Here is a 27,960-nt window from a genome sequence, read left to right as displayed (position 1 = left end):
GTATTCAGAGCATAAATGCTAAGTAGAAAAAAAGGCTGCTGTAGTAAGTACCCTATGAAATGGAACAAGAATCAGCCATTCAGAATTCCACTGTTGTAGAGGAGACTGAACATCTACCCACTGCAAACCAATGAAGTGCCATGGGACCTCTGGACTTTAGTCCAAGGAGCAGCACAAGTCCAGCTCTAACCTCCCTCTGTTTTGCATATTTTGGTTCCATTTCTTTGCTTTTGTTACTGCTGAAGCCAGGATCAGTAAAAAAGCAGGATCCTTTTTCCGAATGAAAGATAAAATTGTTAGGTTGAAGTATCTGAAAATGTGTGCTAAAAGGACTATTATACAGCATCTACCAAAGCAGCATTTTTGTCTTGCTGAAATACTTTTTGCAGGAAGACATTCCGTGAATAAAAGTTCATTTAAATATGACACCCCTTACTATTAATGATTTGACTACCTGTTAATTAAGACCAGACCCCTACCACCACACACACTTTCTTTGCTAGCTCTACTTATGTTTATTTGCATGTTTTGTTTGGGACCAAATTACAGTAAATCTTTATCTTGAGGGTTATTGTAGCTAATGATATACTTACAGAAAGTGAATTTGCTATCTAAGATATTACAACAGCTGACTGCAAGATCAAGTCATATGTCTGGAGAGATAAAATATTCTTTGGAGTTTCTGTGTTCTAGGCCAGCTATTAAAGGTCTTAACTTGGTTTTAATAATTTCCTTTGTAGGCAAATGACCACTGTCAGTGTTGCACAAATTGCAAAAATTGCTCATAAACTAAATAGGAGCATGATGTTTTTGATAAAAAGCAGTAAAATATGTACAGAACCGTTGACAACATATGAACTACATTATCTAAGAGTTTCATAGTTACTAAACCTGAAAAGTCCCAAAGACAGACTCTGGCTTATCTAAATTGGCTGTGAGGAGTGGACATAGGCATCCCTCACATGAATGGAGTATCTCCTTATAAAAAGCAGACCATGCCAACAGAGTGAAGGGCTTAAAAGTCACCGTGTTGTGATGCTGTGACATGAAGCATTTAGTCTTCTGAGGACTATGCAAGCAGTTCAAAATTGGTGTGGTATCTGAGACCTAATATATTAACAGTTTTCACATAGAAGTGCTACTTTTCTATGAGGGTGTTATCTGGGCTACACTAGAATAAATTAGTGTAGATTTCTCTAGCAGCGGCATTTTGTTGCTGTTACTGCAATGGGTCAGCTCTGGAAAGTGAAACAAATCAAAACTAAAAATAAGAAGGCATGGCAGGGTGAGGAAAGAGAAAATGAAGTACTCTTCTTCTGTATGAGTACCCCCGCAAAAAGCAGGCGGAACCAGGCCATAATTGACCAAAACTTGCATTCAGATCCGTAAGCTGATTTTCAGTGTGAAAATCGATACAGAAAAATCAGCATGACTTCAGTGGAGAATGAAGATTTGTGATTAGCAACATCAGCTTCATCAAGAGCAGCTCTTCCTACTGAAGCTGTGAACTCAGCTGTGATGTAGTGTGTGTGGCTTGGGATCTTTGAAAAATCTTGTTCAGAGGAAAGAAACTGTGAGAGAGAAGATAAGGAAAAGAAGATGGTTCTTCCAGTAAGTGCTCCTCACAATTTTCTGCCAGCCCCAGTCAATACATCCAACATTTGATTTATATATCTTAAAAACACTGAGCAGTTCCCAAAGCAGACTTTGTCCCTGGGGAGGACTGGATGGGTTAAGGTTAAAATTCCTTGGCAGTATTCAACCCTTTTAGGGAAGGAAAAGCAGAACAGCAAGGCAAAGTGAAAAGACATGAACAGCAGCAGACAGACTGACTGACTCCTTTGGCTGCTGAATTGAGAATGCTGGAAGTGCATATTCCCTGGTAATTGCTGTATATCTGAGTATTTCACCTAACATGAAGGTAAGAGAGTTGCTTACTTTATTTGTACTGATAAAGTTGAATATGTCAAGTGTAATGACATATGATTTTGTATAGAGAAATAGTTAGCTGAAAAGGTAATTGGACAACTCTGAAAGAAATAAGAAAAAAACAAAAGCTTGCACAACACAGCTGAGAAAATAAGTGTGAACTTATCTTATTTCTTAGCTGATTAGTGTAAAAATTGCAGAAACCTTAAACAGCTCTATGAGCTGAAACAGGGAGGAAAAAGCAGAAAAGCAAAGTAGTTTGCTTTTACTTCTCTTTTTTTCAGGTGCTGGGGATTTTTCTGTTGCTGGAAGTTTCAGGCTTCTTCCCAATTTTTGCCAGGTGAATATTTACCTAATAAACTATATCCTGAAGGCTAAGCATGTATGATTAAGGTGCATCACATGAGGCAGGGTTTAAAAGGGTCTTCAGATTTATTTCCTGGGACAAGTACACACTGTTTGGTGTCAGTACTGCCACAGCCATCAGTGGCACACACAGCCCCTGTCAGCTCCCTGATGGAGACTGCCCTATCCCTGATTTACAGTGTGAAACTGGTCTTTGAAACGTGTTTTATAGTTGCACAGAGTCGTTGCTGATCTTTAGTCTGGGTGAATGTGTCTAGTTTCTTCTTTTGAGTGACCAGAAAACTTAAGCTGGGACTGATTTCATTCTTATCTATGAAAAGCAAATCCAAGTGATTTTATAGAAAGCCTGATCATAATCCTAATTGTTATTGAAGGTCTGATTTACTGTTTAGGAAAGTTTTGCACTTATGTTTATGGATGGAAATCACTGATGATTTTCCTCTCTCCTTTTTTTTTTTTTTTAATTCAAAAAAAACACCTACTGGAGCAGCCCTTCCCCTCCAGTCCATTGCCACTGGAATTCTTTTGGCCCTTGGTCCGAGTGCAATGGCTGTACTCAAAAACAGGTATAAATGGACACATTTTTTCTCTACTCATGACCTCATAAGCATATGTGATTTTTTTCCCGGTAACTAAGGAGCTACTGTATCTTTAAAACCCTAAATCAGATGTCACACAAAAGCCCCAGCAAAATGAGAAGGCTAAAGAGCTGAGAACTCAGAAGATAAATTCTTAGTCTCTTCCCAGTATGTTCCCTTTCAAAGCTAGGATGTTCATGTTGTAAAATAATTTGTGCTCTTTTTATTTTGGTGATGGCTTCAAAAAGCTCAACTGAACTGTTTGGTAAACACAGACATTCCTCCACTGATGCTGGTTTGTACCAATTTCACTGATTTTTCATTAGTGGTGACACATCTCAAGGGAAGAAAACTTAGTTGTGAAGTGTTACCCTTGATGAAACTAAGTTGATGATTTTTACATTGAAACTCTATTGATGTGCAAGACACTTGCTTTTGATTTTCCTTTTCATCTATTTTGATGTTGCATCAATTAAGAACAGATTAGTCAAAACTGAAGATGTGCCATGAGACAGTACTTTTTTTAGAAACAAAAAGTAGCCCTCTTGATGTTATATTTTACCATCTTTTTAAAGATATTTTTTACTCTGAGAAACTTTAATAACAAATCATATCAGGCATGATTGGTCCTATTAAGAATGTTAAAAAGCCAGAAATTTCTTGGCAGCTTTCTCTTGTCTTCAGTTACGTATTACATTTTTGAACAAACCAAGCCAAGCTTATGCATCAGTCTAAAGACCTTATAGATAAAGGAGTTGTCTTTCTATTAACTTGAGGGTTAAATTAGATTCTTGGGAGTTTCAAACCACCACACCATATTATGTTAATAGAAGGTGTGATTGTTCTCCGAAAAAATAGTGAATATCTCATTTCCTTACAGCAGCAGTGTGGTAGCATTGTCTCAACACTAGCACACTATTCCTGCTTTACAGTTGGATTTTCTAAAATCTCTTGATTTGCATTCAGGTTCGGAGACGGACAGTAGCAGTTTATGGCCAGTATGGCGGAAAACCCTGCTCTGGGGATGCCTTTGAAACAAGACCATGTACCCCCACAAGGGGATGTCCAACAGAGGATGGCTGTGGTGATCGATTTAGGTGTTTCTCAGGTACCATCCAAGATTTTTTTCACCATTTTCTAGTCATGAAGTTAAGAAGAAAACCTTTGAACTTTAGTAAATGGGCAATGTCTTTGCAGAACTCTTGATATACAGATGAATTTGATTTAGGTAGATGTTTCCTTTTTTCCCAGCCTTAACTATGCATGGATTTCATTTCATCTGGAGCATTGCAGAGCATTGCAGATAATATGCTGTAGCTCTGTACCCTCTTTAATTCATTCTGCCTTACTCATTTGCCCCAGAGAACAATCTTTTTCATTATGAGAAGGTAGTTAAGGAGTGCAACCTTATGTGATCGTTTGAAGCTGTTCTGTGCTATATCCAAGAATCTTGGAAATCACCTGGAAACTAATTGTCCGTAGAACAATCATTGTATCCAAGCAGCCTCCATTACCTTCACAGAAGAGCATATTATCTCAATAGGTAGACATTTATTACAGAGGACCATGATAAATGTGTTTTGGTGCTACCAGAGAGTTAATCACAGTTAATCATAAGTGATGGTCAAAGGGTGAAAGCTTTGGAAATAAATCTAGAAGTCAACTGTTTTATTGATATGTCATAAGCCTCAAATGGTTGTGGTTCCCTCAAGTGTGCTGTATTCAACAAGCCGTTGTGGGCACAGACTGTTCATTGTGGGAGTGAATATGCTAATTAATGTAATAGATAAATAGGACTTCTGCTTTGATTTTAGGTGATCTGTTTTTAAACTAACAAACACTCCTTTTCCTGTGCATGTTTGTTCTGATTTAGGTCAGTGCATTAGCAGATCCCTTGTGTGCAATGGAGATCAGGACTGTGAGGAAGATGGTGCAGATGAAGATCGATGTGAAGAGAAGAAAACTGTGTGTGATATTGACAAAACACCTCCAAATTCAGAACTCACAGGAGCAGGGTAATGTTCTGTGCCAGGCTCAATATTACTGGTGCCACATACATTTACATTTTGATGTGTTTACAAGCTCTAGATGTACAGATAGACTTCCTGGGCTTATAGTAAAACATCCCATATGCAAAAGTGTTCAGTAGAACTGCCTCCATCATGCCAGTGGCTCAGTGTAGCCAGGATGTACAGGTCCTTTGATCTGAAGCACAGAATAAAGCTTTTAGTCTTTGATTCCTGTTATTGAAAAACAACTTTTAAGATATAAAATTAAATTTCAACTAATAACCCCTGATTTACATAATGGAAAAAATGAGTCAGCAATGCTCATTCTTTTTATTCATTGCTGTTGCATTTAGTACTGTAGATCCATATGGATTTCAGTTTATACATCCCATCTGCAACTTAGCGAAATAATTATCTTAAGTATCTTTTGTGTTGTTATATCCCTTGTTATGCAGTATACTTCATATATAATAAAACCACCCACATTTTGGGATGGGTGCCCTGCTGTTTTCGTGTTGCAGTAATTGCTTGAACAATAAAATTTAAAATCAGTCGAGATAGACACAAACGTGTTAATATTAAGACATAATGAACTCTGTTAATTTTTCTTGACAAATCCAACATTTCACTTTCAATATTGTAACATGCTGTCCATACTGCAGTTCTGCATGTATAGAAGTCTATCAGGTGATAACCCCTTTTCTTGGGTAAAAGATCTTACTTTGCAGATCCATCATTCAGTTATAATGGCTCTATAATTTTTGGCTCCCTGTTTTAATGACCTTTCATATTTTTTATTCTTGTAGCTTTGATGCTATTACTGGTGAGACCAAGGGAAGAGTCATTCACACAAAAAGCTTTGGAGGGCAATGCAGAAAGGTCTTTAGTGGTGATGGGAGAGAATACTACAGGCTGAGTGAAAGTGTTCTTGCTTATACTTTCCAGGTATGTTTCCATTAAGCACAGCTTTGTATTTACAGTCGTGATTAAAACTGGGAGAATGATGCAAAGCTTGCAGGGGCCTTTGGAAGGTATGTCCCCTAAACACAGCTCAACAACACCTGTTCCCTCTCTGCAGTCGCTTATTTGAAATGCAAATTGGTGTATGTCTTGCTAAAATAAAAGGAAAAAAAATTAACCTTGAATGTAATTTCTAAATCTCTCACAGTTAGACTGAATGTAAAGCCATCTCCCTAGCATAAATAATGGCTTGAATCACCCTAAGAAATGTTTTGGGGGTGAAATGCAAGGCTTTGGGGTGCTTTGTGTGAATCTTTGAGATATGCTTTGGTTGAAGTCACTGTCTCAGAGATTCAATTTGTCTCACATTTATCAAAAGCATGCCAAACAATCCTTAGTGTACTTTATTTCGTAGTATAAATACTTAATATCCACATATTAACATCCATATATATGGATGAATGCTTTTCCAATAGTATTCAGTACTTTTTATGAAATCTGGAATGGATTCAGCCTGGAAAACACATCAGCTTCTTTTTCATCAGTAAGGACTTGTTCTACTCTTTATGTTATCATTTTAAAATCCTGTATGAACCTCTTCATACAGACTTCTATCTTTCACCTTCTAGGTCAAAGTTCAAAATGATTTCAATTATGAGTTTTTCAACAGCACCTGGTCTTATATGAAACACACAGAGAGGTATGAAAACTCAAATAGACACAGTTACTCACAGAATGAAAGTCTGCGAAAGGTATGTATAAGTTGTCACTGTGGCTTAGTATTTTGCATAAACATTTTCATCATTTTTATGTGCTTTTATAGTGAGACACAAATATTTATTTTATCCAGACATTTTTGGCACAAAGTGCATGACATTAAATATCCCATAAAACCTATTTGTTAGTCATTTATTTATTTACTAGCTGTTTTCCTCACTATTTGAGGGAGAAAAACTTTGACTTCTTTTGGCTTCTTTAGGTATTTGATTCATCTTTTCTGTTTTTACTAGGGATTTATTGCCTTTTTTTTTTTTTGGTCAGTATATTGAAGCAAAAAATTTGCAACAGCTCTGTGATTAATCTTTATTTACTTTATAATGCATTTGCCATTTGTAGAACTCCACTGAGAGAGATATCTTATGTCTTTAACAGCCAGGAGGTCACAGTGCTTATGCCTTCATCTTATTTTAAAAGGAGATAAATAATTTGGGAGTAACTCTCAATTATGAAGTATAACCTATATGTTATAGCAAAAAAAATCAAGTAACAAGTGCGTGTATTTTGTGGCCCCCAAGCAGACACTAATGATGACGTCTTGAGTCTCAGCCTAACAAAGTTCAAAAGCAACTGTGAGAGTTTGAAATGAATAATATTGTATAGACATATAGGATTTTATAACTCAGAAGTATCCTCAAAATGGTTGGAGACCCTAGACTTATCTAGACAAAACAGAGTGCAAAGGACATCTCTCTACTGCCTCTGATTTGCTTTCAGAAAAAGCTTATTAACCTCCTACTGCCAGGCTTCTGATTCTGGAAGCCACTGTTAGCTTTGAAGAGTGATATTTTCCTTTCTTATGCTTATGCTAGTTTTCAAGTACACACGAGGAAAAGAAAGATGTTGCAGCAAGTATAAATAAAAGTCCAGTGATATTTCTTGACTTCAGGGTGTTCTTTTTGTGTTGATTGGGTTGATGAGACAGCTATGTAAGGCTGTTGATTAGTAGCCAATGGAATATACATGCCACCTTGCTACTGGGAGCCACTCTGATAGTGACATGGAGCATGACTGATGCCTTTTCCTTCCCCCAGAGTAAACAACTGATGGTTGTTGAGAACACTGTGGAAGTTGCTCAGTTCATTAACAACCGTCCTGACTTCCTCACTCTTGCGGAGTCTTTCTGGAAGGAATTGTTCAACCTTCCCATTGCCTATGACTACAGCATCTATCGAAGACTTATTGAACATTTTGGGACCCATTTCTTACACTCTGGATCTCTAGGAGGACACTACAAAGTTATTTTTTATATGGATACTGACAAAATGAAAGCAGAAGGTAGAGTACTAGCGTATTCGTTGCAGGAAACAAAGTCAATAATCAAGAATAAAAATTTATTTGCATGTTTTCCCAGCTAATATCTAAAATCAAGTAAAAGACTTCTACAGGTCACCACATTCTCTTCATGAGCAAAAGAAAGAAAACTAAAAACAGGGCTCAAACCACAACACTTAGTCCTAGATCCATGTGTTTGACCTGCAGCACTCTGGATAGCAAATATTTAATAGTCAGTTGAGGACCTCATCAGGCTAAGTTTCAATTCTAGTGCCAATATAAATTTCAAACAATGTTAGAGTTTTAAAGTCATTTGGAAATGAAGTTTGGGTAAAACTGTGTAAAACACAGTAAATTACAAACAGAGAAAATACTAGAGTGACACCTATGGTGGTAATCAGTGTGGAGCAGTGCTGCAGGATTAGGGACTGCTGAGAAAATAAATGAAACTAAACCCTTTCCGGATACACCTCTCATCTCTCAGCCTCCATCCATAGGCTCCAACATGTGGATCTTCCCACAGCCACACACATACTTGTTAGTTGCCTTCCAATTTAGGCATAGTACTTCATGACCTCTCTAGCCAACAGGAAACTCAGAAATGAATCCAACACACTTTCTGTGTACAGTACTGTTAATGGATGGATTATCTGCAGGTGTCAGCATAACAAACTTATACGAGTGTACCACATCAGGATGGAATGCATTCTTTGTGAAAAAGAAGAAAGTGAAATGCACCAAACTGGATGAATTACTGCAGAGTTCTTCAGGTAAATATTCAGTGATGACTCGTACAGTTGTCATATGTCCAACCTTCATCTCATCCTAAATAACTATCAAAATGAGGAACAGGTGTTGATAACTTTGTTGAATTCTGTTCTACCATGCTGAACCCAGACACCAAGTACCTGGTTTAAAAGGCTCTCCAATGATCATCAATTATTGCTAATGCTTTCCCGTAAACAGCACTTTTCTGGACACCCTAAGTCAGGGCTGCCAAGACACTTGCAAAACCAGATACTGCTTATATATTATCAGCTTGTAGTGGGTTGACCCTGGTCAGATACCAGGTACCCACTAAAGCTGTTCTCTCACTTGCTCCTGTGTCCAGTTGCAGAGGCCTTGTGGGTTTCTGGAGGGTGCACATTCCAGGTTACAGTCAGCTTGTGAGCCCCCTCTATCAAGTGACGCGGAAGAAGAACCATTTTAAGTGGGGCCTTGAGCAACAACAGGCCTTTGAGCAGATCAGACAGGAGATAGCCCATGCAGTAGCTCTGGGACCTGTTCGAACAGGACCAGCTGTGCAAAATATCCTCCACACGGCAGCTGGAGAGCATAGCCTCAGCTGGAGGCTCTGGCACAGAATACCAGGAGAAACCTGAGGTCAGCCATTAGGGTTTTGGAGCTGGGGTTATTGAGGATCAGAAGCCCACTACACGCCAACTGAAAAGGAGATATTAGCAGCCTATGAGGGGGTTCAAGCCACGTCAGAAGTTGTTGGAATAGAAGCATGTCTCCTCTTGGCACCGCGTTTGCCCGTGCTGCACTGGATGCTCCAAGGGAACATCCCCTCAACACATCATGCAACCAGTGCTACATGGAGCCAGTGAGTAGCTCTGATCACACAGCCAGCCCAAATGGGAAAACCCAATTTCCCAGGAATCCTGGAAGAGATTATGAACTGGCCAGAAGGCAGGGATTTTGGAGCACGGCTTCGGTGGCGTTCCCATCACCAAGAACGTGCATGACAACCACTTCTGTGCCATCAACGCCCTCTTCCTTGCCATCGTCACCAAGAGCATCAGTGGTGGCTCCTTCCTCATCAACCCCTCGAGCAGACAGACCAGATCGAACCAAACTACCCCAAGGTCTGTGGGCACCAGGGCACTGTGCTAGACATCAAGTGGAACCCCTTCATTGAGAACATCATCACATTCTGCTCTGAGGACGCCATGGTGCAGATCTGGGAGATTCCTGAGGGTGGGCTGATGAGGAACATGATGGAGGTCATCCTGGAGCTCTACGGGCACAGCTGGTGCATGAGGCTGGTTGAGTGGCACCCAACCACCAACAACGTCCTCTTCAGTGCCGGCTACAACTACAAGGTCCTGATCTGGAACCTGGACATTGGGAAGCCAGTGAAGATGATTGACTGCCAAAAGGATGTGATCCTGTGCATGTCCTTCAGCACAGACAGCAGCCTCCTGGCCACCCCTGCAAGGACAAGGAGCTGCATGTGGTGGAGTCACACTCTGGGCGGCTCCTGCAGGAGGTCAGCTGCAAGAACCACTGTGTCAACAGGGTGGTGTTCCTAGGCAGCACTAAGAGGCTGCTCACCATGGGCGTGTCGCACTGGAAAACGTGACAGATTGCCCTGTGGAATCAGGAACACCCGTCCATGCCCCTGATCGAGGAGGAGATCGATGGGCTCTTGGAGCTCCTCTTCCCGTTCTACGACACTGACATGCTACGACATGCTGTACCTGGCTGGGAAGGGCGATGGTAACATCTGCTGTTACGAGATTGGCTCCGACAAGTCCTATCTGAGTTACCTCACGGAACTCCGCTCCCCGGCCCCACAGAAAGGACTGGAGGTGATGCAGAAACACAACCTGGACATGTCTTTCAGTTCTACAAAATCATCACCCTCAAGGGGGTCATTGAGCCCATCTCCATGATCGTGCCAAGGAGGTCTCCTCCCAGGAGAAGAAACAGAGGAAGGCTGCTCTCCTGGCCCAGTACACCAATGTGACCAACAAGGAGGATGGTGGGGACGAACAGGATGGACCAACTGGGACATTCCACCCCTCACCTCTATGAATCACATATTTAAGAGTCTTAAATTCCACATTCATCACACAGCCTTCCCTTACATAAACAAAAGTAACAACCTACCAAAACAGAATATAACAAAAATTCCTCCAGCCAGAAATCAAAATAACATCACTATAACACCAAACTTAAGTGGACAATTTACACAAAATCCACCCCTTGTACCTTTACCACAATTACAGCAAAAAATTCCCCACGATCATTTCATTCTTTAGCATTGTTCAGTACTTGTTGTGCCTGCTACCTCTCCCTGTTATTATCCTTACCTCAAAATCCTCATGATTCCCCATACGGGTCACCAAAAAGACTGTAGTGGGATAACCCTGGCCAGACACCACATACCCACTAAAGCCACTCTCTTTCTCCCTCTGCAACTGGACAGAGGAGAGAGAAAAAAACAGCTAAGGGTTCATGAGTAGAGATAAGAGCAGGAAAGGTCAGTGACTGATTACCTTCACAGGCAAAACAGACTCAAAGTGGGGATAGTACTTAAATTTATTACTAACAGGATAAGAACCAAAGAGTGAGAAAACAAACAGTCTTAAAAACACCTTCCCCCCACCCCTCCTTCCTTCCATCTTCTCCCTCCTCCCCCCCAGCTGTGCAGGGGGACAGGGAATGGGAGTTATGGTCAGTTGTTGTTTCTGCTGCTGCTCAGGGAGAGGAGTCCTTCCCTTGATCCCGTGGGGTCCCTCCCACGGGAGACAGTCCTTGATGGGCCTCTCTAGTGTGAGTCCATCCCTTGGGCAGCAGTTCTTCCCAAACTGCTGTCCCGTGGGTCACTCCTCCATGGGGTGCAGTCCTTCACAAATGAGTTGTACTGACGTGGGTCCCCCACAGGGGCCACAAATCCTACCCGGGAAAAAACTGCTCCAGCGTGGGCTTCCCTCTCCACGGGCCACAGGTCCCCAGCAGGACCCTGTTCCATCTTGGGCCTCCCACGGAGTCACAGCCTCCTTCATGCATCCACCTGCTCCAGCATGGGCTCCTCCATGGGCTGCAGGTCGGTCTCTGCACCCTAATGATGCTACATGGGCTGCAGGGGCACAGCTGCTCCACCATGGTCTGCACCACGGGCTGCAGGGCCTCAGCTCCCGTGCCTGGAGCACCTCCTACCCCTCCTTCTGCACTGACCTTGGTGTCTGCATTGTTGTTGCCATGTTCTCACTCCGCTCTTCCCTGGTTGGAGTTTCTTCTTCACAACAATCTTCTTTTCTTAAATATGTTATCACAAAGGCATTACTATTACTCCTGATTGGCTTGGCCTTGGCCAGCAGCAGGAAGCCCATCCTGGAGCTGACTGGCATTGGCTCTACGGAACAGGGGAAGCTTCTAGCAGCTTCTGACCAAAGCCACCTCTGTAGCCCCACTGCTACCAAAACCCAGCCACAGAAACGCACTACAGAGCTCTTGATCCAGGCCCAGGTGGTTGAACCGCACTAGCGAGTCCTTTTACTACTTGCTGGCATGGTTTTTGTGTGTAATGTTTCTATTTTCATTTGTAAATATTGCAATGCCAATATTTTCTGTATTTCCTATCCTGAATCTACAGGAAGCAGTGGTAATAAGATTAAAGGAGACCCTTACATAGAAGGAGGAAGCCCAGGTGCTGTTGCTGGCCTTAGTTATCTAGAGCTGAATAATCCTGCTGGGAACACTCGAAGCTACAGCTTGTGGGCTGCATCAGTGACAGATTATCCTAGAGTAATTAAAAAAAAGGTAAGGCTATTTTCCTGAAGCAGAGGTGAGCAGATGGGATCACCTTAAGGGGAGAAATTATTAAGCTACAGCTGGTGATTAATGAGGCTGTGGTCTACACTCATTTTGTTTTCAGATCACTTTGTAAAAAAGAAAAGTTCTCAGGAAAAAAATGCCATGAAGTTAATATGATCAGCTACATTACAAATCTAAGTCCACAGGCAGGTCAATACCTATAATCTTACCAGCCTTCAGTAACTTAAGTGGACTTCTGATTAGGAATAGAGGGTCACCCTAGCATTGGAGAAAGCCCAGACTTGAGATAGCCTCTTTCCTGAAATGCATATTGGCATATCTGTGTGGCTTCCACTTCACTTGCAAACTCCTGTGTATCCCTTTTATCCCTCTGCCTTAACTCTGCATCCAGAAGTTTAGAATAACTAGAGATTTTGAGAGTCAAACACTTCAGAGCTCAGTGTGGCCATATGCACTACGACCTTGTCTACGTCCCTTTTGGGAACTGCTCATATACTGAAGAATGGTATAAACCCAAAGTATTTCTGTCAGGAAGTTTTCAGCTAAATGTAAAAGTATACAATATAAAAATATTTTCAATTATTGTTAGCTTTGATCACTGTTCTGTGAAATCCACCATAGTGGATTGTTCAAGTGTCCAGTTTCTTTATGCTAGAAACAGCTTGATGAGAATCCAGGTTGCTGGTGGTCTGTGTTACACTTTTGTCTCAACCATATCCTCATAGTTCAAATATGTTTAAACATGACTGATCTACCAACAGCTTTAAAGGATGGTGTTAAATAGAGCTAACTTTTCAGAAAAAGGCTAATATTAAATACTAACATAAGATTTTAGCTAGTCAACAGATTAAAACATCTAATATGCTAATTCCCATGTGCAGGAACATATGTCACAAATTATTTTGTATGCTTTTAAAGCCTTATATCCCAATCATAACTGCTTAATTTACATGTTTCTCTACTTTGTGTAGCTAACACCATTATATGAGCTGGTAAAGGAAGTACCCTGCTCCTCAGTCAAAAAGCATTACCTAAAACAAGCGATTGAAGAATATATGGCTGAAAATCATCCCTGCAAATGTCAGCCTTGCCAGAATGGTGGTGAACCAGCTGTGGAAGGAACACAATGTGTGTGTTACTGCAAGCCTTACACCTTTGGAGCAGCTTGTGAGCTGGGAACTCTCGTGCAAGATCAGCCAGGTCAGCACTCTTTGAATTTGTGAGAGTTTAGAAGAAACAAACTGTACCCTCCTGCTTCCAGAGTCTGTCTGTCCCACTGCACACCCATGAAGTGCCTGCTTGGGTCAGGTACCATTGCAGACATACAGCATGGGGAGGGCCATGTCAAGCCTGAGTCTTTGTTTAACATGTTTAAACAGTACTTACCAAAGAGCTGGTTTTATTATTAATGTTAAATACAGTGGACAATAGTAACTACTCAATGTTACCATCTATAATTAAGTAGTATCAATAACTTCAAAGATTTTTCTTTTTAATTTTGTAATTAGTTGTAGCTGATAGCTGGTTTTGTGTTCTCTCAGAAAGTGATAATATATAGCCTTTGTGGAATTATACTGATGTACAAGGCAAGTTGGGGAAAGATGGAAGACTAGATCATTGCAATCTGGAATTCTCTGTAAGGACACAGTTGGGACCATCACTAGCTTTGAGCAGCCTGTACCTTTAAATCACTCACAGAGAGTACTTTAAAGAGAGAGTGGTTTAAATAGAGTGGTTTTAATGTGAAATATTCCCAAATGTTTAATAGGTGTTGTTGATGGACACTGGAGCTGCTGGTCTTCTTGGAGTCCTTGCTCAGGGGGAAGGAAATTGAGGAGTCGAACCTGCAACAACCCCTCCCCACGTGGGGGTGGGAAGACCTGTACAGGAGAGCAGAGTGAAAGCAGACCATGTGAAGATGAAGAGTTGCAGCATCTTCGGTAAGCAATAAAAAACATTTGGAGAACAACTTCAGAAAGATTTAAAAATTTATTTCAGAAGGATGTATAAGCTATTGAATTCAGGGAGAAGATCACTTGCTGAGCTTTAGTATTTCGGTTGAGAGAAAATGAAATTCAAAAGCTGTGAATCCAATACAAGGTAAGACTAGAAAATTGGGTAAAAGCCAGTAAACTTGACAGCATACTATTTACCACTTTCTTGGATAGCCTGGCAGTGCCTGATTTAAATATAATTGTGATGAAAATGTAAGCATAATAGCCTTGAAAACAGGCTTCACTGAGAAGTGTAGCATTTTGAAAGGAAAGAAGACTAAATTTAAACTAAATTGTACTTTTGTTTGCTTCATAGCTTGATTGAACCACACTGTTTTGATTTATCCATAACTCCTACAAAATTCTGTTCACCTCCTCCTCCCTTGGAAAATGGATTTGTTCAAGTAAGTTATTTCTATCACTCTATTATCTCTCCTATCCCTACTTGCAATGTCTTTACTATAGTTAATACAGATGTTCATTTGGAAATTTGTATTTTTCTTGGTAAGCTTAGTATCAGACCTACTGTATAGCAGCTTGTGCAGCATTTTTCACTGACTGAAGTTTACATGACAGTATCCCAAACTTCACACTAAAAATGAAATAAATGCAAAAAAGCACGCCCCCAAAACCAGAACAAAATCTTTGCTTTTCTGCATGATAGTACCTACAGAGAAAAGTCCTTTAACCTATGTATTTATTAAAAGTTTTCTGAGCCATATGGATTACATATAAAAGCACAGGAAATTAGAGAAAATTAGAGAAAAAAACACACAGAAAGTAAACTGTCCATAGTTATCCAACAAACAAAATATAACAAAATTATAAACAAATTTTAGGAATCTTCACTCTGTAACTCACCATTCCACTTTCTTGTTCCTTGGTGAAACTGTGATCTGGCAAGTTACTTTGGCTAGCTGTAACTTGGGCCTATTTAAAAAAGGAGACCAAATTCCTCCCTTAGAGGAATGGATTATGCCTTCTCCATGTTATCAGGCTGTCAAAATTCTCCTTACTCAATGAATAGATAAAAGGATTAATTTTAGAAAAATCAGTTGGTTGCCTCTACACAACTGCTGAGGCAAGATCCAAAATTTTGCTCTCCCTCTTTTGCCAGGATTTTTTTTCTTTCATAATCAATAGTTGTCTCCTACATTGATAGTTTTGTTTCACAAACTAAAGGTGAAACTCATAGAGTAGTCTCAATTTTTCATAAGATGTCTCCTTGGAAGACAGTGGGATATAAAATGAGAGAAAACCTGTGTCTTCCAGTCCATCATATTAAACTTTTGAAAGCTAGTAACATGCCATCCTAAGAATTAGCAAAGCCATTATCTCCCTACTGATCTGCCTCCAGCCCAAGGTTGTCCAAGATCTTATCTTGCCCTGCTAATGCTCGATAATAGCCATATTTGCAGTCAGTTTATGCATCATCAGAAAAGTACTGTTCCATATCCCTTTTGATCACTTTTACTGACTACTGATAACCAGGATTGCCCCCAATATTTCAGATGCTCTCATCAGTGCATTGTAGAGAAGCATTAATACTTCTCACTGTCCTCAGCCACTGCATCCCAAAATCAAAGAGAGTTCAGTGCTGCTGCTAGTTCTAATACTGTATATCTAAAATTTCACCTGTTTATTTTCTTTCAGAATGCTGAAAACTCATACCCTGTTGGGAAAAGCATTGTTTATGCTTGCAGACATGGATATTCTCTTGTTGGTGATCCTATGGCTAAGTGTGGTGATAATTTAAAATGGCAAGTTGGAGACAGATATTGCCAAGGTATGTCTAAATTATTCTTGTTTTGAAATACAATTCCATTTCCAAATTCCAGTGAAACATCTCAGAACACCTGCTTTCCAGTGACAGCAGGGGGAAAACGTGCACCCTCATTTCCCAGTTTCCTAGTCACAATCTTTTATTTTGAATCTAGATATTGAAATACTGAATGAGAAACGTACCCATAAAGTCTGGTTTTAAGAAAGGCTGGAAGTGACAGAGACTAAATTCCAGTCCAGGAATTCCTTCCTGTGGAAACACTTTGTTGCTATATGCTAGTCCTATAGCTATATGCAAGAACCATGAGAATTTTCAGCACTGTGTTTCAACAGCATCCTTTTCTCCTTCCAAGCAGGACCGACTGTCCATATATGCTAGTCCGCACTGTTTAAAGGTTATCTCTGTGTATCAATACATGGCCTCCCCAGCATCCTGTATGTATGACCTCTCTCTACAGGACGTTACTCCCTATTATGAACTCTCAACAGAACCATGGGTCCTAAGGACAGAGAAGCCCTCATAAAGCTAGACTGCACCTGCAGGCAGCAGCAGAAGATGCTGCCACTATGTCCTTAGTATTGCATATTTGGCAGGTGTGATGAGTTAATATCCTGCACTAACATGATTGATATGTTTCTACAGGAAAATCAGGCAATCTCACCATTCAATTTGTTAAGGAATTTAGGAGACAATAAAATATGTGGTTGCTTTATGCAATCCACTGATTCACTGTGGCTATCTCGAATGCTTCAATCCTTAGAAACCGCTTGTCTCCTGCCCGACCTGGAGGGGGGTTTGCAAGGAGAGCCATGGAAAGCTGTGTATGAGATTGGTGAGAGAATAACTCTGTCCTGCCCACACAGCATGCACTTAGAAGGGGCACACTCCATTTTGTGTGAGCCCAGTCTCAAGTGGTCTCCTGACGTGAAGACTGTCCAGTGCAAGACACCAGGTAAGCCGTTGCAGTCCTGCAAGTACAATGGAGGAGTTTCTTTCCTGGACCAACTATGCCTTATGTAGTTAAAGTACAGACAGAGCTATTGCTGATACAGTGATAAGCCACAAGGAGGAAGCACAGAAAACATGTTTTCTGTGGTCTGTTCAAACAAGATGCCTTAAGGCAATTTATGTGAGATTTCCTTATGGCTTTTTGCTTCACACTCCCCTATTGCTATCACATATTGTCACTAACAACATTTTAAGAGATTGCCTGGGATGTATGCTGTCTATTCTGACATCCAAGTATACTTCACTTTCCGCCCATGTTGTATAAAACCACCACTATATGAACTGCACCATAGAGACAGAGTTTTTCCATGTGGAAACTGTTCCGTACACCATAGCCTCTCATGGCAGAGAAGGAGAGGGCTGGGTGACTCCTTTTGCTCATCTGACAGTCGCACAGCTGACATGAAGTAAATGTGCAAGAACTGGAAGCAATGGGAAAATGCTGCTTTAAGTTCATGGTGAGTGCTGTAAGCTCTGGGTTGATACGGGCAGACACTAGCAGAAGGGGAATTGGGCTACAGCACTCAGCAGCTCTGCCTAAGTTGTCTTTTCCAACTGTGGAAGACAGACAAGAATTTCTCTTGAGCACTGCTGTAGTGCTGATCAGTCACACAGGGGCACCCAAGCAGCTTGCTTCTTCAAGCCAGTAACAACTTCACCTGAGGTCCCAGATGTTCCTGTATTCTCCTGGGGACAACAGTCACTGCTGCAGAAGAGTAGTCTTGTCCTATGTTTCTTGTCTGTCCTGTCCTTATCAACCAACTGCTACCTGAGGTTTCCTCATCTACAGGAAGAGGAAGGTGACAGTCAGGCTTAGAACTCAAAAGACAACATCCTGTGAAATTCCTGGTGTAAGTCATCTGCTACTGTGCCATAACCAAACTCACAGGAAGCATAGGGATTTCAGAAGAAATTGCATGGCCATACGTAAACAACTCACTGCTGCTAAAGTGCCAGAGCAGCAAATGCTGAATTGCTGTTGCCAGTTACTTAGGCTTAGCTTCAGTGATTTTAACTTAGTTTTTTTAGTTGGTTGGTTGCTTTGGGAATTTTGGTGGTTTGGGTTTTGTTCGGTTTTTTGTTTTGTTTGGGGTTTGTTTGGTTTGGTTTTGTTTTGTTTTGTTGTTGTCTTGTTGCATCACATTTTAAAATTCCAGAAATAATTAGAAAGTTTCAAATGCTTCTACCTTTAGAAACAGCTTCTGCCTCATTGTATGGGACCATTATATTAATACAAAAGTTTTTTAAAAAAGGACAACAGTTGGATTAGAAATCCAAGGAATTGGAGTTAAAAACCCAAGGAATATGAGATAAGAAGGGTAGAAATTAAGAAGATATGTATACACAGACATAGTGGCATAGATATGTTTGGATGGGAGTATTTAGTCAGCAAGAGTGTTGTCAGCAACCGTCAACCCCAGGGATGAAGAAAATGCAGTGATTTTTGGTGTAAATTTACCCCTCTGCAGGAAGACAGGGTTAGGCCTGCTGTCTATATTGCAATGCACTGCAACTCTTTTTTTTCTTCTTCTTTGGTAATTTCTGTCCATCTGTTTTGCTTAGCCAGTCTTAATCTGTAATGGAGGTTTGTTTTTTTTTGAGAAAGGCAACAGCATTCTGGTGTACTAAAGTTTCATGTTAACAGACACATAATCTAAAATACAAATCAGGATGAAACCTCCTCAGAAATTGCATCCATATGGATTTAGGAAGATTTGCTGTTACTTGCTACAGAAACCTCCAGAGAAATGCTTAGCAAAGTTTGGAATACAACTGTGTGCTTAAAGAACGGAACATCTGCAATGATGAAAATTCCCCAAGAATTGCTATTGCTTTTATTTTTAAAGTTGGTACAGATTGAGGGCTAATGATGGAACTTGTAGTTTTCATTACTATCAGTGTATAACAATATTCGGGTTCAGATTTCTACAGGGGACTTTGGAACCTTAGCTTTTCTAGTGACAGCAGTGAAGTCAGTAACTGAAACCTAATGACAAAGCCATTCCCATCTACGATTCAGCAGTGCTAAATTTAGAAGAAACAAATAGCTGCAACAGAAATTAGATGAATGCTTAAGATTGAACACAGTACCTGTCTCTTTCTGTCTGACTTGTGACCCATAGATAAATTACTGCACAGTAACTTTGCAAAGTGTATCGGATCTTTTCAACAGTATTGATTCCTTCCATGCAGTAGATACTTTTAATGAACATGCAGAATGTGACTTTATGTCATGATTGTATAATTCAGTGCCTGCTAAACTCAACTGATAATTTCAGAGTAGACCTTTAACAGCCCTTGTTTTTCTGACCCCTGATATCACTGTTTGTGTTCTTCTACTTCAGTGCCCAGTGTGAAACCAGAAGTGACAGAGCCTAAATGTCAGCCATGGGAGAAGGTATATCAGTCACAATGTGTGTGCAAAATGCCCTATGAGTGTGGGTAAGTTCAGGCTCAATTAGGCAATTACATTCTCACTTTATTCAAGACCCATTACAGTTCTTAAGTCTTCAGTCCATAACAGAGGAGAAAGCTTTACTCATAGGAGAAGGAGGCATTGTAATTTGCTTTACAGCTCAATCAATGTCCTATTCATCACTTACCTGCCTTGTCAGAACTGTCAGTGGGCTTTAGTAGTGACGCAATTTGGTTGGATGACAAAAGGTGAAGAGATAATTTCACTTTATCTGTGAAATAGATAGAAAAAGATAAAATTATGCTTTCAGGATTTAGAAGATGGAGCAAAACTTAAAACAGAGGCCCTTGGGACATAAATATCAAACCTATAAGCTAGTGAAATAAAATAGATTTCTTTTTGCTGCTGAGAGACTGTGGGGTTATGAAAGACACATAGTCTAATTTCATCTCACATTTACAGAGCAGTTTTTGTAGTCCAATCACATCACTTTTCTGACCTCATGGTTTGCAGATCAGGGTTTATTGTTTCCTGTTTGATCTAAGGCTATATTCTACAATAAGCAATGCAGAAGAAATAATGTAAGGAAATTACATCACCTGGCGTTGATGGCCAGATGTGCCAAAGAACTCAGCACTCCAACATCTGGTCTGGTTTGCATAGACTGGATGATGTCTCCTATAAAGTCATCACACAGCATGTGAGCTCTAGATGAAATCTGGCCAGGTTTATGTGACAGCAGGAGCTGAGCAGTTTGGAAACGCCAGGATAACAGACCCAATTTGTCTTATCCATATGTAGTAGGAGGAAGAAACTTTGACGTCATCTCAAGTAACTATTCCTATCCATAACACCTAAATAATTTATATAATCTAGTTCTGGTCTTTTTCTCTCGATACTTATTTAAACAAGGCAACAACCCCTTCTCTGGTTTACAGATGTGTTAAGGTTAGTTAGAATATGAGGGGAGTCACAATGCTAGGGAAGGCCATGGGCAGATTCATAGTAACCTTGGAAGTTAAATGAATTACATTTAGTTATTTGTTTAAGCTTCATTTATAATTAATCTACTACTTGCCTGTTTCTGGGTTTTTTTAATTATGTTCAAAATAGCAAGATAGATAACAGTCATTCCTGTTACCTGATGCTATCTTTTCACTGTCTTGAAATAACACACCTAATGACAGAAAGATAAACCATCAGCTGTCAAAGCAGACTAATCTTCCAGCCTGTTAAGGCTGTAGGAGTAAGGCACATAAGCAGTTCCTGGTCCTTCTTCAGAGAGCAGAAGTAACTTGCTTTGCTGCGGCAGTGACTTTCAGCACCAGCCTCTTCTCTGAAGAGAGCTGGGAACAAGAAGAGTTCGTGTGGGAACTTAGGAACACCATGGCTTTCTCCATCCTTTCAGTTTCCAAGAGACTGCCCAGGACAGCACAAAACCCCCAGAAGAGGCTGGTGAGGGGTAATTTGTCCCTATGGTATGGTGCCTTAGGTTAGATCAATTCTCATCAGTTAGAGCAAGGGAACAATCTCTGGCACCAAAGCTGCTAAATAACTAAAGCAGCTCCTGGTAGACCTCTGGCAAGAGCCGATTCCTGGATAATTCCCAGGCACAGCATAGGAGTTACTAGGGTCAGAGACCATTCTGGTCTGATGCAGTCCCCATCTTCTGGGAGCAGAGAGAGTATGGACACCAGCTACTCTGTGTGAACTGTCTCTAGCACAAGGAAGGGGTCAGAGAACAGCTGATGTGTTAATACAGATGGAACCTCAGTCTCCAGGAGGTAAGAGCTATCTCCACAGTGAAACATGAGATTTGACAATTTTTAAGTACTATCCCCTCTTTTTTCCTCCAGATTTACTTGCATAGTGTCTATGTCTCTCCTGAGATTTCTTGGATTGTGGTATATTACAACTTAGGGTCTTGAATGTAATTTTAGGAAGTTAATATCATCCACTGCATGATGAATTTTTCACTTCACCAAAAGTTTCCTACCTCTCATTGTAGGTGAGAGGAAGAAGGTATTTATGGACTTACAGATATTATTTAATTTCTCACAATATAAAATATTAGTAAAATGTTTTTATTATCCTAGCCTTCTTCTTCAGGTAAAAATATTACATTTCTCACATTCACTCTACAAGGATTATTCCTTGTCTGTAATAATTTTTATTGGACTGCTGTGGTGCTCCCAGCCCTGGGAAATATCCTTTCTCAGCAACGAGTGCAAATTATTAATATCTCTTCTGAGTGCAGATTCTCCACTCTTTTTTTTATGCATCTGAACATGTTGATGCCCACTGGCTTTCTCCTGGATGACACAGCTATAGCAAATATTTAAAGAACTCTCAAGACGGTTTGAGTCATTGTACTGTAGCAAGAGTTTGGCAACACAGTCCATGAACTCCTGGATTCATACTTCAGCAGCTGGTTAAATCATCTCCCTTTCTTCTTTTGAGTGTTACTAAAGTGGTGCAAAGCAGGCAGATTAGTGCAAAGGTCTGGTCTTAATATTTTCAGATAAATTAGGTTGCCTTGTGTACAAGATTTTGACCTTAAGACTCAGATACTGAGATTTATCACTTGAGCAAGGAAAGAAGGTGTCTGAACAATTTTAAATATAACAAACAACTTAAATACAAATCAATTGCTTTCCCTGGAACACATTTTGTTCTCCCAAATTTAAGACTACGTTTAAAGATGGAGTTTTTCTTATAACTCTGTCTGCAAAGGAAACTCACTTAAAGCACTGCTCCACTAACTCAGAGGCTGTGCAGCCACATGAGCAAACAGTATAATGCATACAAATGCACCTGCTTCCTTTATCAGCTGCTTGGTGCTACATATCCCTTGGACTGTCCTCTTACAGTGCCTCAGAATAAGAGGGTTAACCTCATTCTTTGTGTTATCAAAAGAGCATTAATGAAAATTCATGCAACTAACTTTATTAGTGATATAGTGGCTGGTATTTTGACTAAGCACAGCAGTTAAAGGACTTTTAGCAGTTCAGGATGCTAACTTAAGTGGGAGATGTAATGTTGTTACTAAAAATATTTGGTCACTGCATCAAAGTTTTCAGGCTCAACTAGTGAAATTCATGCCATATTTTGAATATCCTAAAGAGGCACTATGTTACAGGTAGTTTAAAATTTCTGTAAAGCCAGCTCTTAAAAGAGTTTTCCAACTATCTTTCAAAGAACCATTCCAAAAGCTTGGAAAAGGGTCTTTTCCTTAGTATCTCATTTATAGATCAAAACTCACTTTCTAATTCATGGAGTGGGATAGGGGGGTGGGGCAGGGGGAAGAAAAGTCACCTTAACACTTGACAAGCAAGTGAGCAAAGTTTGAGTCAAGACTTTCTCACTAGATTTCCATATTCCAAATTCTTCTTCCCTCCTCCAACAAGCCACTTTCACAGGGAGTTATCCTCTCCTTTCAGTCAGCTCATCAGGGCCATGTGTCTTTACCTCATCAGTCTCTCCTGCTCACCAAGCACCTGTTTAGTTGATATTGGCCTTCAGAACTGATGCATAAGACACTAAAAGTTTCTGTGAGAGTGTTTGTGAGCTCAAAATGAGAGGCTGTGCTGAAAATAAGGCTTCAGGGCTGAATTCGAAGCTCTCCATCTCCCAGGAGCATCTCTGCTCTCTGGTAGCCTGTGCTGCACCTTACCCATGGCTGTAAAGTGCATCCAGGAAAGCACAGCATTCCCTGCGGCAGACAGTTGTTCTTTTGCTCAGTCCACACATGCCACTGATTGCATTGAGAACAAGTGGAGAAGATTGGGGTTTGAGAGTAAAACACAGAAGTAATAGGAGGGTTTTTTTCCTCCGCTCCTACACTTAGAACATGAATCACAAATGATGACAACTTCCTGGAACTGTCCCCAAAATACAGTTCAAGGTTGTCCATGAATTGTTGTTGCCACTTCTACACATTTTTTTGTGGGTGTTAGGTTACTATCCCCATTTCAAGAAATATACCAGCAAGTTTCCTGGATAAATATTTTTCATAAATTTTTTGTGAAGATGCATGGGTATTTCCAGAAATATCTTTGGTCTCTGATGGTGAATCATAAGATTTTAGTTAGTAAAAGCTGTGTTTTTTAAAGGACAGCAGTGTAAAGATTATAAGCATATCCTAAAGTATTAAAATTAAGAAATACTTGTAAAATATTTTAATATTTGTGCATGTTCATATATATCATTATATATATGAAAATGTTTTCTGTGTATGTACTTATGTTCCTGTATATGTCCTAAATTAGAGAATAATTGAAGTCTGAAGTACTTCTATCTAAAGTCTCTCACTGCTACTGAGGTCAATGGCAAATAGAGAGTAATATCCCTGTCCTTCACACAGGACAGGTCTTGACTGCTAAGGTGCCATATGGAAAAGGAAGAAGTCTGGATTATTTGCATGTCTATGTCTTTAGTTCCTTGCTGACCTCTTAGGATGTACTTCAATGAACAGAGAAACTGGAACTGGACTCTGAATATTTTCCACTCCCTCAGCTCTTTTTAAGATGCGCCATTTAAATAGTGCAATCCCTTGTTTTGTTTTCAGTCCTTCCCTGGACACCTGTGCTACAGATCAAAGAACCAAGAGAAACACACATTTAACTGTTTGCAAGATGCATGCCTTGGAGTGCACAGGCAGAAGATATTCTCTCAATAATGCAGAAAACTGCAAAATATCCCAGGCAACTGAAATACCTTGTGGATCATGCCGTTCATGGGAAAAATGCAATGGTAAGAGATTCTTCACAATTCTAAGCAAAATTTTTCATACGACCAAAATGAAGTCTTTGCTCCAGTCACACATTAGCAGTTGGTCTGTCCTGGTATGGCGTCTCCAGTTCCTCCCAGAAGCACCATGCACTGCTAAACTGATTCAAACCATCAACCCAGTGTTTGGTGTCCAAACACAGCAGGAATCTCCAACCATGGAAAAGAAATCCCCACAAGATATTGTAGCAAAGTACACTATCTACAGGAAAAGCTTATTCCTAGTCCCTGTTAAGTGAGTCAACATTTTGGTCCACTGGAAGTTTTGGGTGAAACCTTTGCCCTTCTCTTTTTCACTGTTTCTACCTCTGGGAGTCCTTACTGCCCACAGGAATAGGTAAACCTTTCCATAAATTTGCCAAGCAGTCTCCCCAGCAGTATCTTGTGGCAAGGATTTAAATGTTTTATTTTATACTAGCTAGGAAAGCCAATTACTGTTGTTTGTACTTCATTGTCTATCTCCAGTTTCTCACACAGTTTCTCTTCCCTCAGAGGAAATAGTTCCTCTTTTGTAACCTGTCTGCAGTGGAAGTTTTCAAATTCCCTGATATATTTTCCCTGAGTGTCCTACACTATGTTGCATTTAATGGAGGGTTGCCAGGAATAGGCAAGATGAAGAAATAAATTAGGGTTTTAGAAGTGTCCAAGCTAGAGGCACAGTTATCGTTATAATTTGAAAATAAAAAGGATTACTTGATACGAGTTCATCTGTTTTGTCTAACAGTTATTATTTTGGACAGACAAAAATAATAACAGAAAAACAAAGATAATCAAAACTGGCTGAAGCTTCAGCAGAGACAAACACTGGTAAAAAAAATATAAGCGTACAACACCAAAACAAAGCCACTGTTATGAAAAATAAATCTCAAGTAAAATCTTCTTATGTGATTGCCACTGATACAGCTACATACATTTATTTATAGCAGCAAATACTTTAATCTTAGTGAAACTGCCTGTATGAAAATAAAGATACGAGTCATAAGAGTTTGCATGATCAGTTTGTTAGTGTCCAAGGACAGATCTCTCATCTTATGTGTTATCTGAGCACTGGAGTTGTAAATACATGAACCTGTTCAAGCAGTAACATCAGAGAAATCTCTGAGGCACCTTAAGCAAGCTTTTCCCACAAACATGATCAGCCTCTCCGAGCAGAGGAAGCCCCAGCAGTGCCCCACTTGTTTCTACTTCTAGTTGTTCTGCAGAACCTAAGCTAATATTACTGAAAGGATTAGGGAATTAGGTTAGGGAAACAATCACACAATCATAGAAAGCTTTGGGTTGGAAGGGGCCTGTAAAGGCCACCTAGTTCAAGCCCCCTGCAATCAGCCACAACATCTTCAACTAGACCAGGTTGTTCAGAGCCGCATTCAACCTGGCCTTGAATGTTTCCAGGAATAGGGTATCCACTATCTCACTGCTCAACCTGATCTGGTGTTTCACTACCCTCATCTGAAAAATTTCTTCCTAATATCTAGTCTGAATATACCCTCTTCCAGATTAAAACCATTAACCCTTGTCCTACCACTGTAGGTCCTACTAAGAGGGCTGTCCCTATCTTTCTTATAAAGCCCCTTCAGGTACTGGAAGGTGCTATAAAGTCTCCCAGGAGCCTTCTCTTCTCCAGGATGAAGAACCCCAACTCTGTCAGCCTGTCTCCACAGGAGAGGTGTTCCAGCCCTCCGATCATTTTTGTTTCTTCCTCTGAAGCTGCTCCAACAGATCCATGTCTTCCTTGTGCTGAGCACCCTCCAGAAAATTTCTGTCATACCTACAGTTTTACTGGAAATATTATAGTCTGGTTTTTTTTTTTTTTGGTGACTTGGATCCTATCCTGAATGTTTCTCCTCTGTGCTTTTTGTTTAGTGCAATCCAACAGCTGTGTTTGTGATGAAGATGGTCTGTGTGAGGATGGAGGCATACAGGTCTGTGCTGAAGTGAGTGGCTCTGCTGCCCGTCGGACCATGACGGAGTGCGAGGTTGGGCAGCTCAGATGCCAGGGGCAGGCTGTCACCCTTGTCAGCATAAGGCCCTGCGACGTGCAGAGTAAATAAGATACGGTTACAGTTTATTCTGATTGTTTCCAGGGGATATCTCAAAATATGTCGTCTCTTGGACAGGACATACTTTGAACCTTGCTCTGCCAAATGTAAGCTCTGCTGTGAAATCCACTGCAGCTGATGAGATTATGCATCTGGTCAGCTCTGAATCAAGGCCTGAGACTCTTCGTTAGACAGACATGTACTTGCCACTACTGCTCACAATAGAGCTCTTGCTTAGGCACTAGTTTTAGCACTGGCAGGTTTACTTCATATTTCCATCAGATTTTAAAAAATATTGCTGAAGTGCAAGTGCCAAAGTAGTTATTATAGTGATGGATTACCATGTCTGACATGGTAAATTTGTTTTTACTAAAGCCACACATATGCTTTGCATCTCTATCAGCAAAACATATAGACTAAGCTTTACAGAGCAGAAGGTATGATTCTTCTCTTTTAATAAAGCAGTTTATTCCTACTGTGTGTTATTCAGTTGAGCAAACAGTGCGCACAGCACTGAACCTGTTGTTGAGCCTGATGGGCTTAAAGGTCCAAACAGTGTGCATTAATAGGAAAGCCACCTTAAAACATTGAGAACACAGCTATGCTTGCAGCTTCTTGTGCACAGAACCACTTAATGAAAAATTGCCATTTTACATTGTCATTGTTATCATGAGCTATGTGGAGCACAGGTAACTCAGTTGCATCTGTCATGTACATTTATATTTGTGCCAAGACCAGTTTCCTTACAGACCATTGCACAAAGAGGCCTTCCACCATAGTAAAACTTAGTTAAAGATAGCTGTTAGGGAAAACTTATCCTCACAGCAATGGAGACATTCTGTATTCAGTCTCCCTGGAAATACCTTTGGACAGTCTTCAAAGACTGTTCCTGAATAAAAGAAGTCTCTTACGCTCTTTCCTTACACAGCTAAGCATGCTCTCTGGTGTGGTCAGATAGTGACACCTTTGCTTATATATTACGAGTTCATTCATGAACCTGTGCTGGCAGTCCCATCCCTTCTGACTGTTCAGGAATGCAAACAAGGTCAAAGGGCTGGATAGCAAGTGGGTGTTCAGGCAAGTGCAATACTACTAGCAAGAAACATGCATGCTTTTAAAGCAAGGGATGTTATTTCTGACTATCAATGAGATAGTAAGATGAAACATCTCTCTTGGTAGTCATGTTTCTACCTGTAGCTTCCTTGTGTAATCCCTACCCTCAGCTGGAAAAGCTTTGCTCTGGATGATGCTTACAATGAGGAGTAAGACAGAACAGGAGCAGCATGCTTTTCGTGGGAGACTCTCTCTTGTGGGGGCAGCTATGTTGGGGGAAGGTTACCACCACACTAGCTGAAAGGACTTCCTGACCTTTATGCTGTCTGGAAAAAAATTTTTTTTTTAATAGCAAATAATAAATTTTTGTGAATAGTATGCAGATGAAAGCAAGTAGAATAAAATCCAAATAAATTTAA

The 27,960-nt window shown here is 40.4% G+C and overlaps 2 protein-coding genes and 1 long non-coding RNA gene across 3 annotated transcripts; 2 read left to right on the top strand and 1 right to left on the bottom strand.

The window, feature by feature from the left end:
• The first annotated feature begins 1,765 nt into the window (after positions 1-1,765).
• Positions 1,766-27,960, top strand: C7 (complement C7). Its single transcript, XM_032676408.1, has 18 exons — positions 1,766-1,921; positions 2,214-2,269; positions 2,786-2,861; positions 3,840-3,981; positions 4,747-4,888; positions 5,689-5,827; positions 6,472-6,594; positions 7,654-7,897; positions 8,551-8,664; positions 12,279-12,445; positions 13,432-13,660; positions 14,229-14,400; positions 14,771-14,858; positions 16,108-16,240; positions 16,998-17,189; positions 19,591-19,687; positions 24,229-24,413; positions 26,313-27,960. The coding sequence occupies exons 1-18, from the start codon at positions 1,916-1,918 to the stop codon at positions 26,498-26,500; spliced, it is 2,493 nt and encodes an 830-aa protein (XP_032532299.1). The 5' UTR covers positions 1,766-1,915; the 3' UTR covers positions 26,501-27,960.
• LOC116780137 (coronin-2B-like) lies at positions 9,405-10,646 on the top strand. Its single transcript, XM_032674658.1, is given in 6 exon segments — positions 9,405-9,500; positions 9,584-9,716; positions 9,719-10,105; positions 10,108-10,364; positions 10,366-10,510; positions 10,513-10,646. Coding segments are annotated over 6 exon segments (1,152 nt in total).
• LOC116780972 lies at positions 15,588-19,928 on the bottom strand. The gene is made up of 2 exons (XR_004354719.1): positions 19,849-19,928; positions 15,588-18,029 (listed from the first exon to the last, which is right to left on the bottom strand). It is a non-coding gene; the product is annotated as an uncharacterized LOC116780972 (long non-coding RNA).

Source organism: Chiroxiphia lanceolata, chromosome Z (genome assembly GCF_009829145.1).
Source record: "Chiroxiphia lanceolata isolate bChiLan1 chromosome Z, bChiLan1.pri, whole genome shotgun sequence".
Classification (NCBI taxonomy): Eukaryota; Metazoa; Chordata; class Aves; order Passeriformes; family Pipridae; genus Chiroxiphia; species Chiroxiphia lanceolata.
This window is presented reverse-complemented; position numbering and strand designations above follow the sequence as displayed.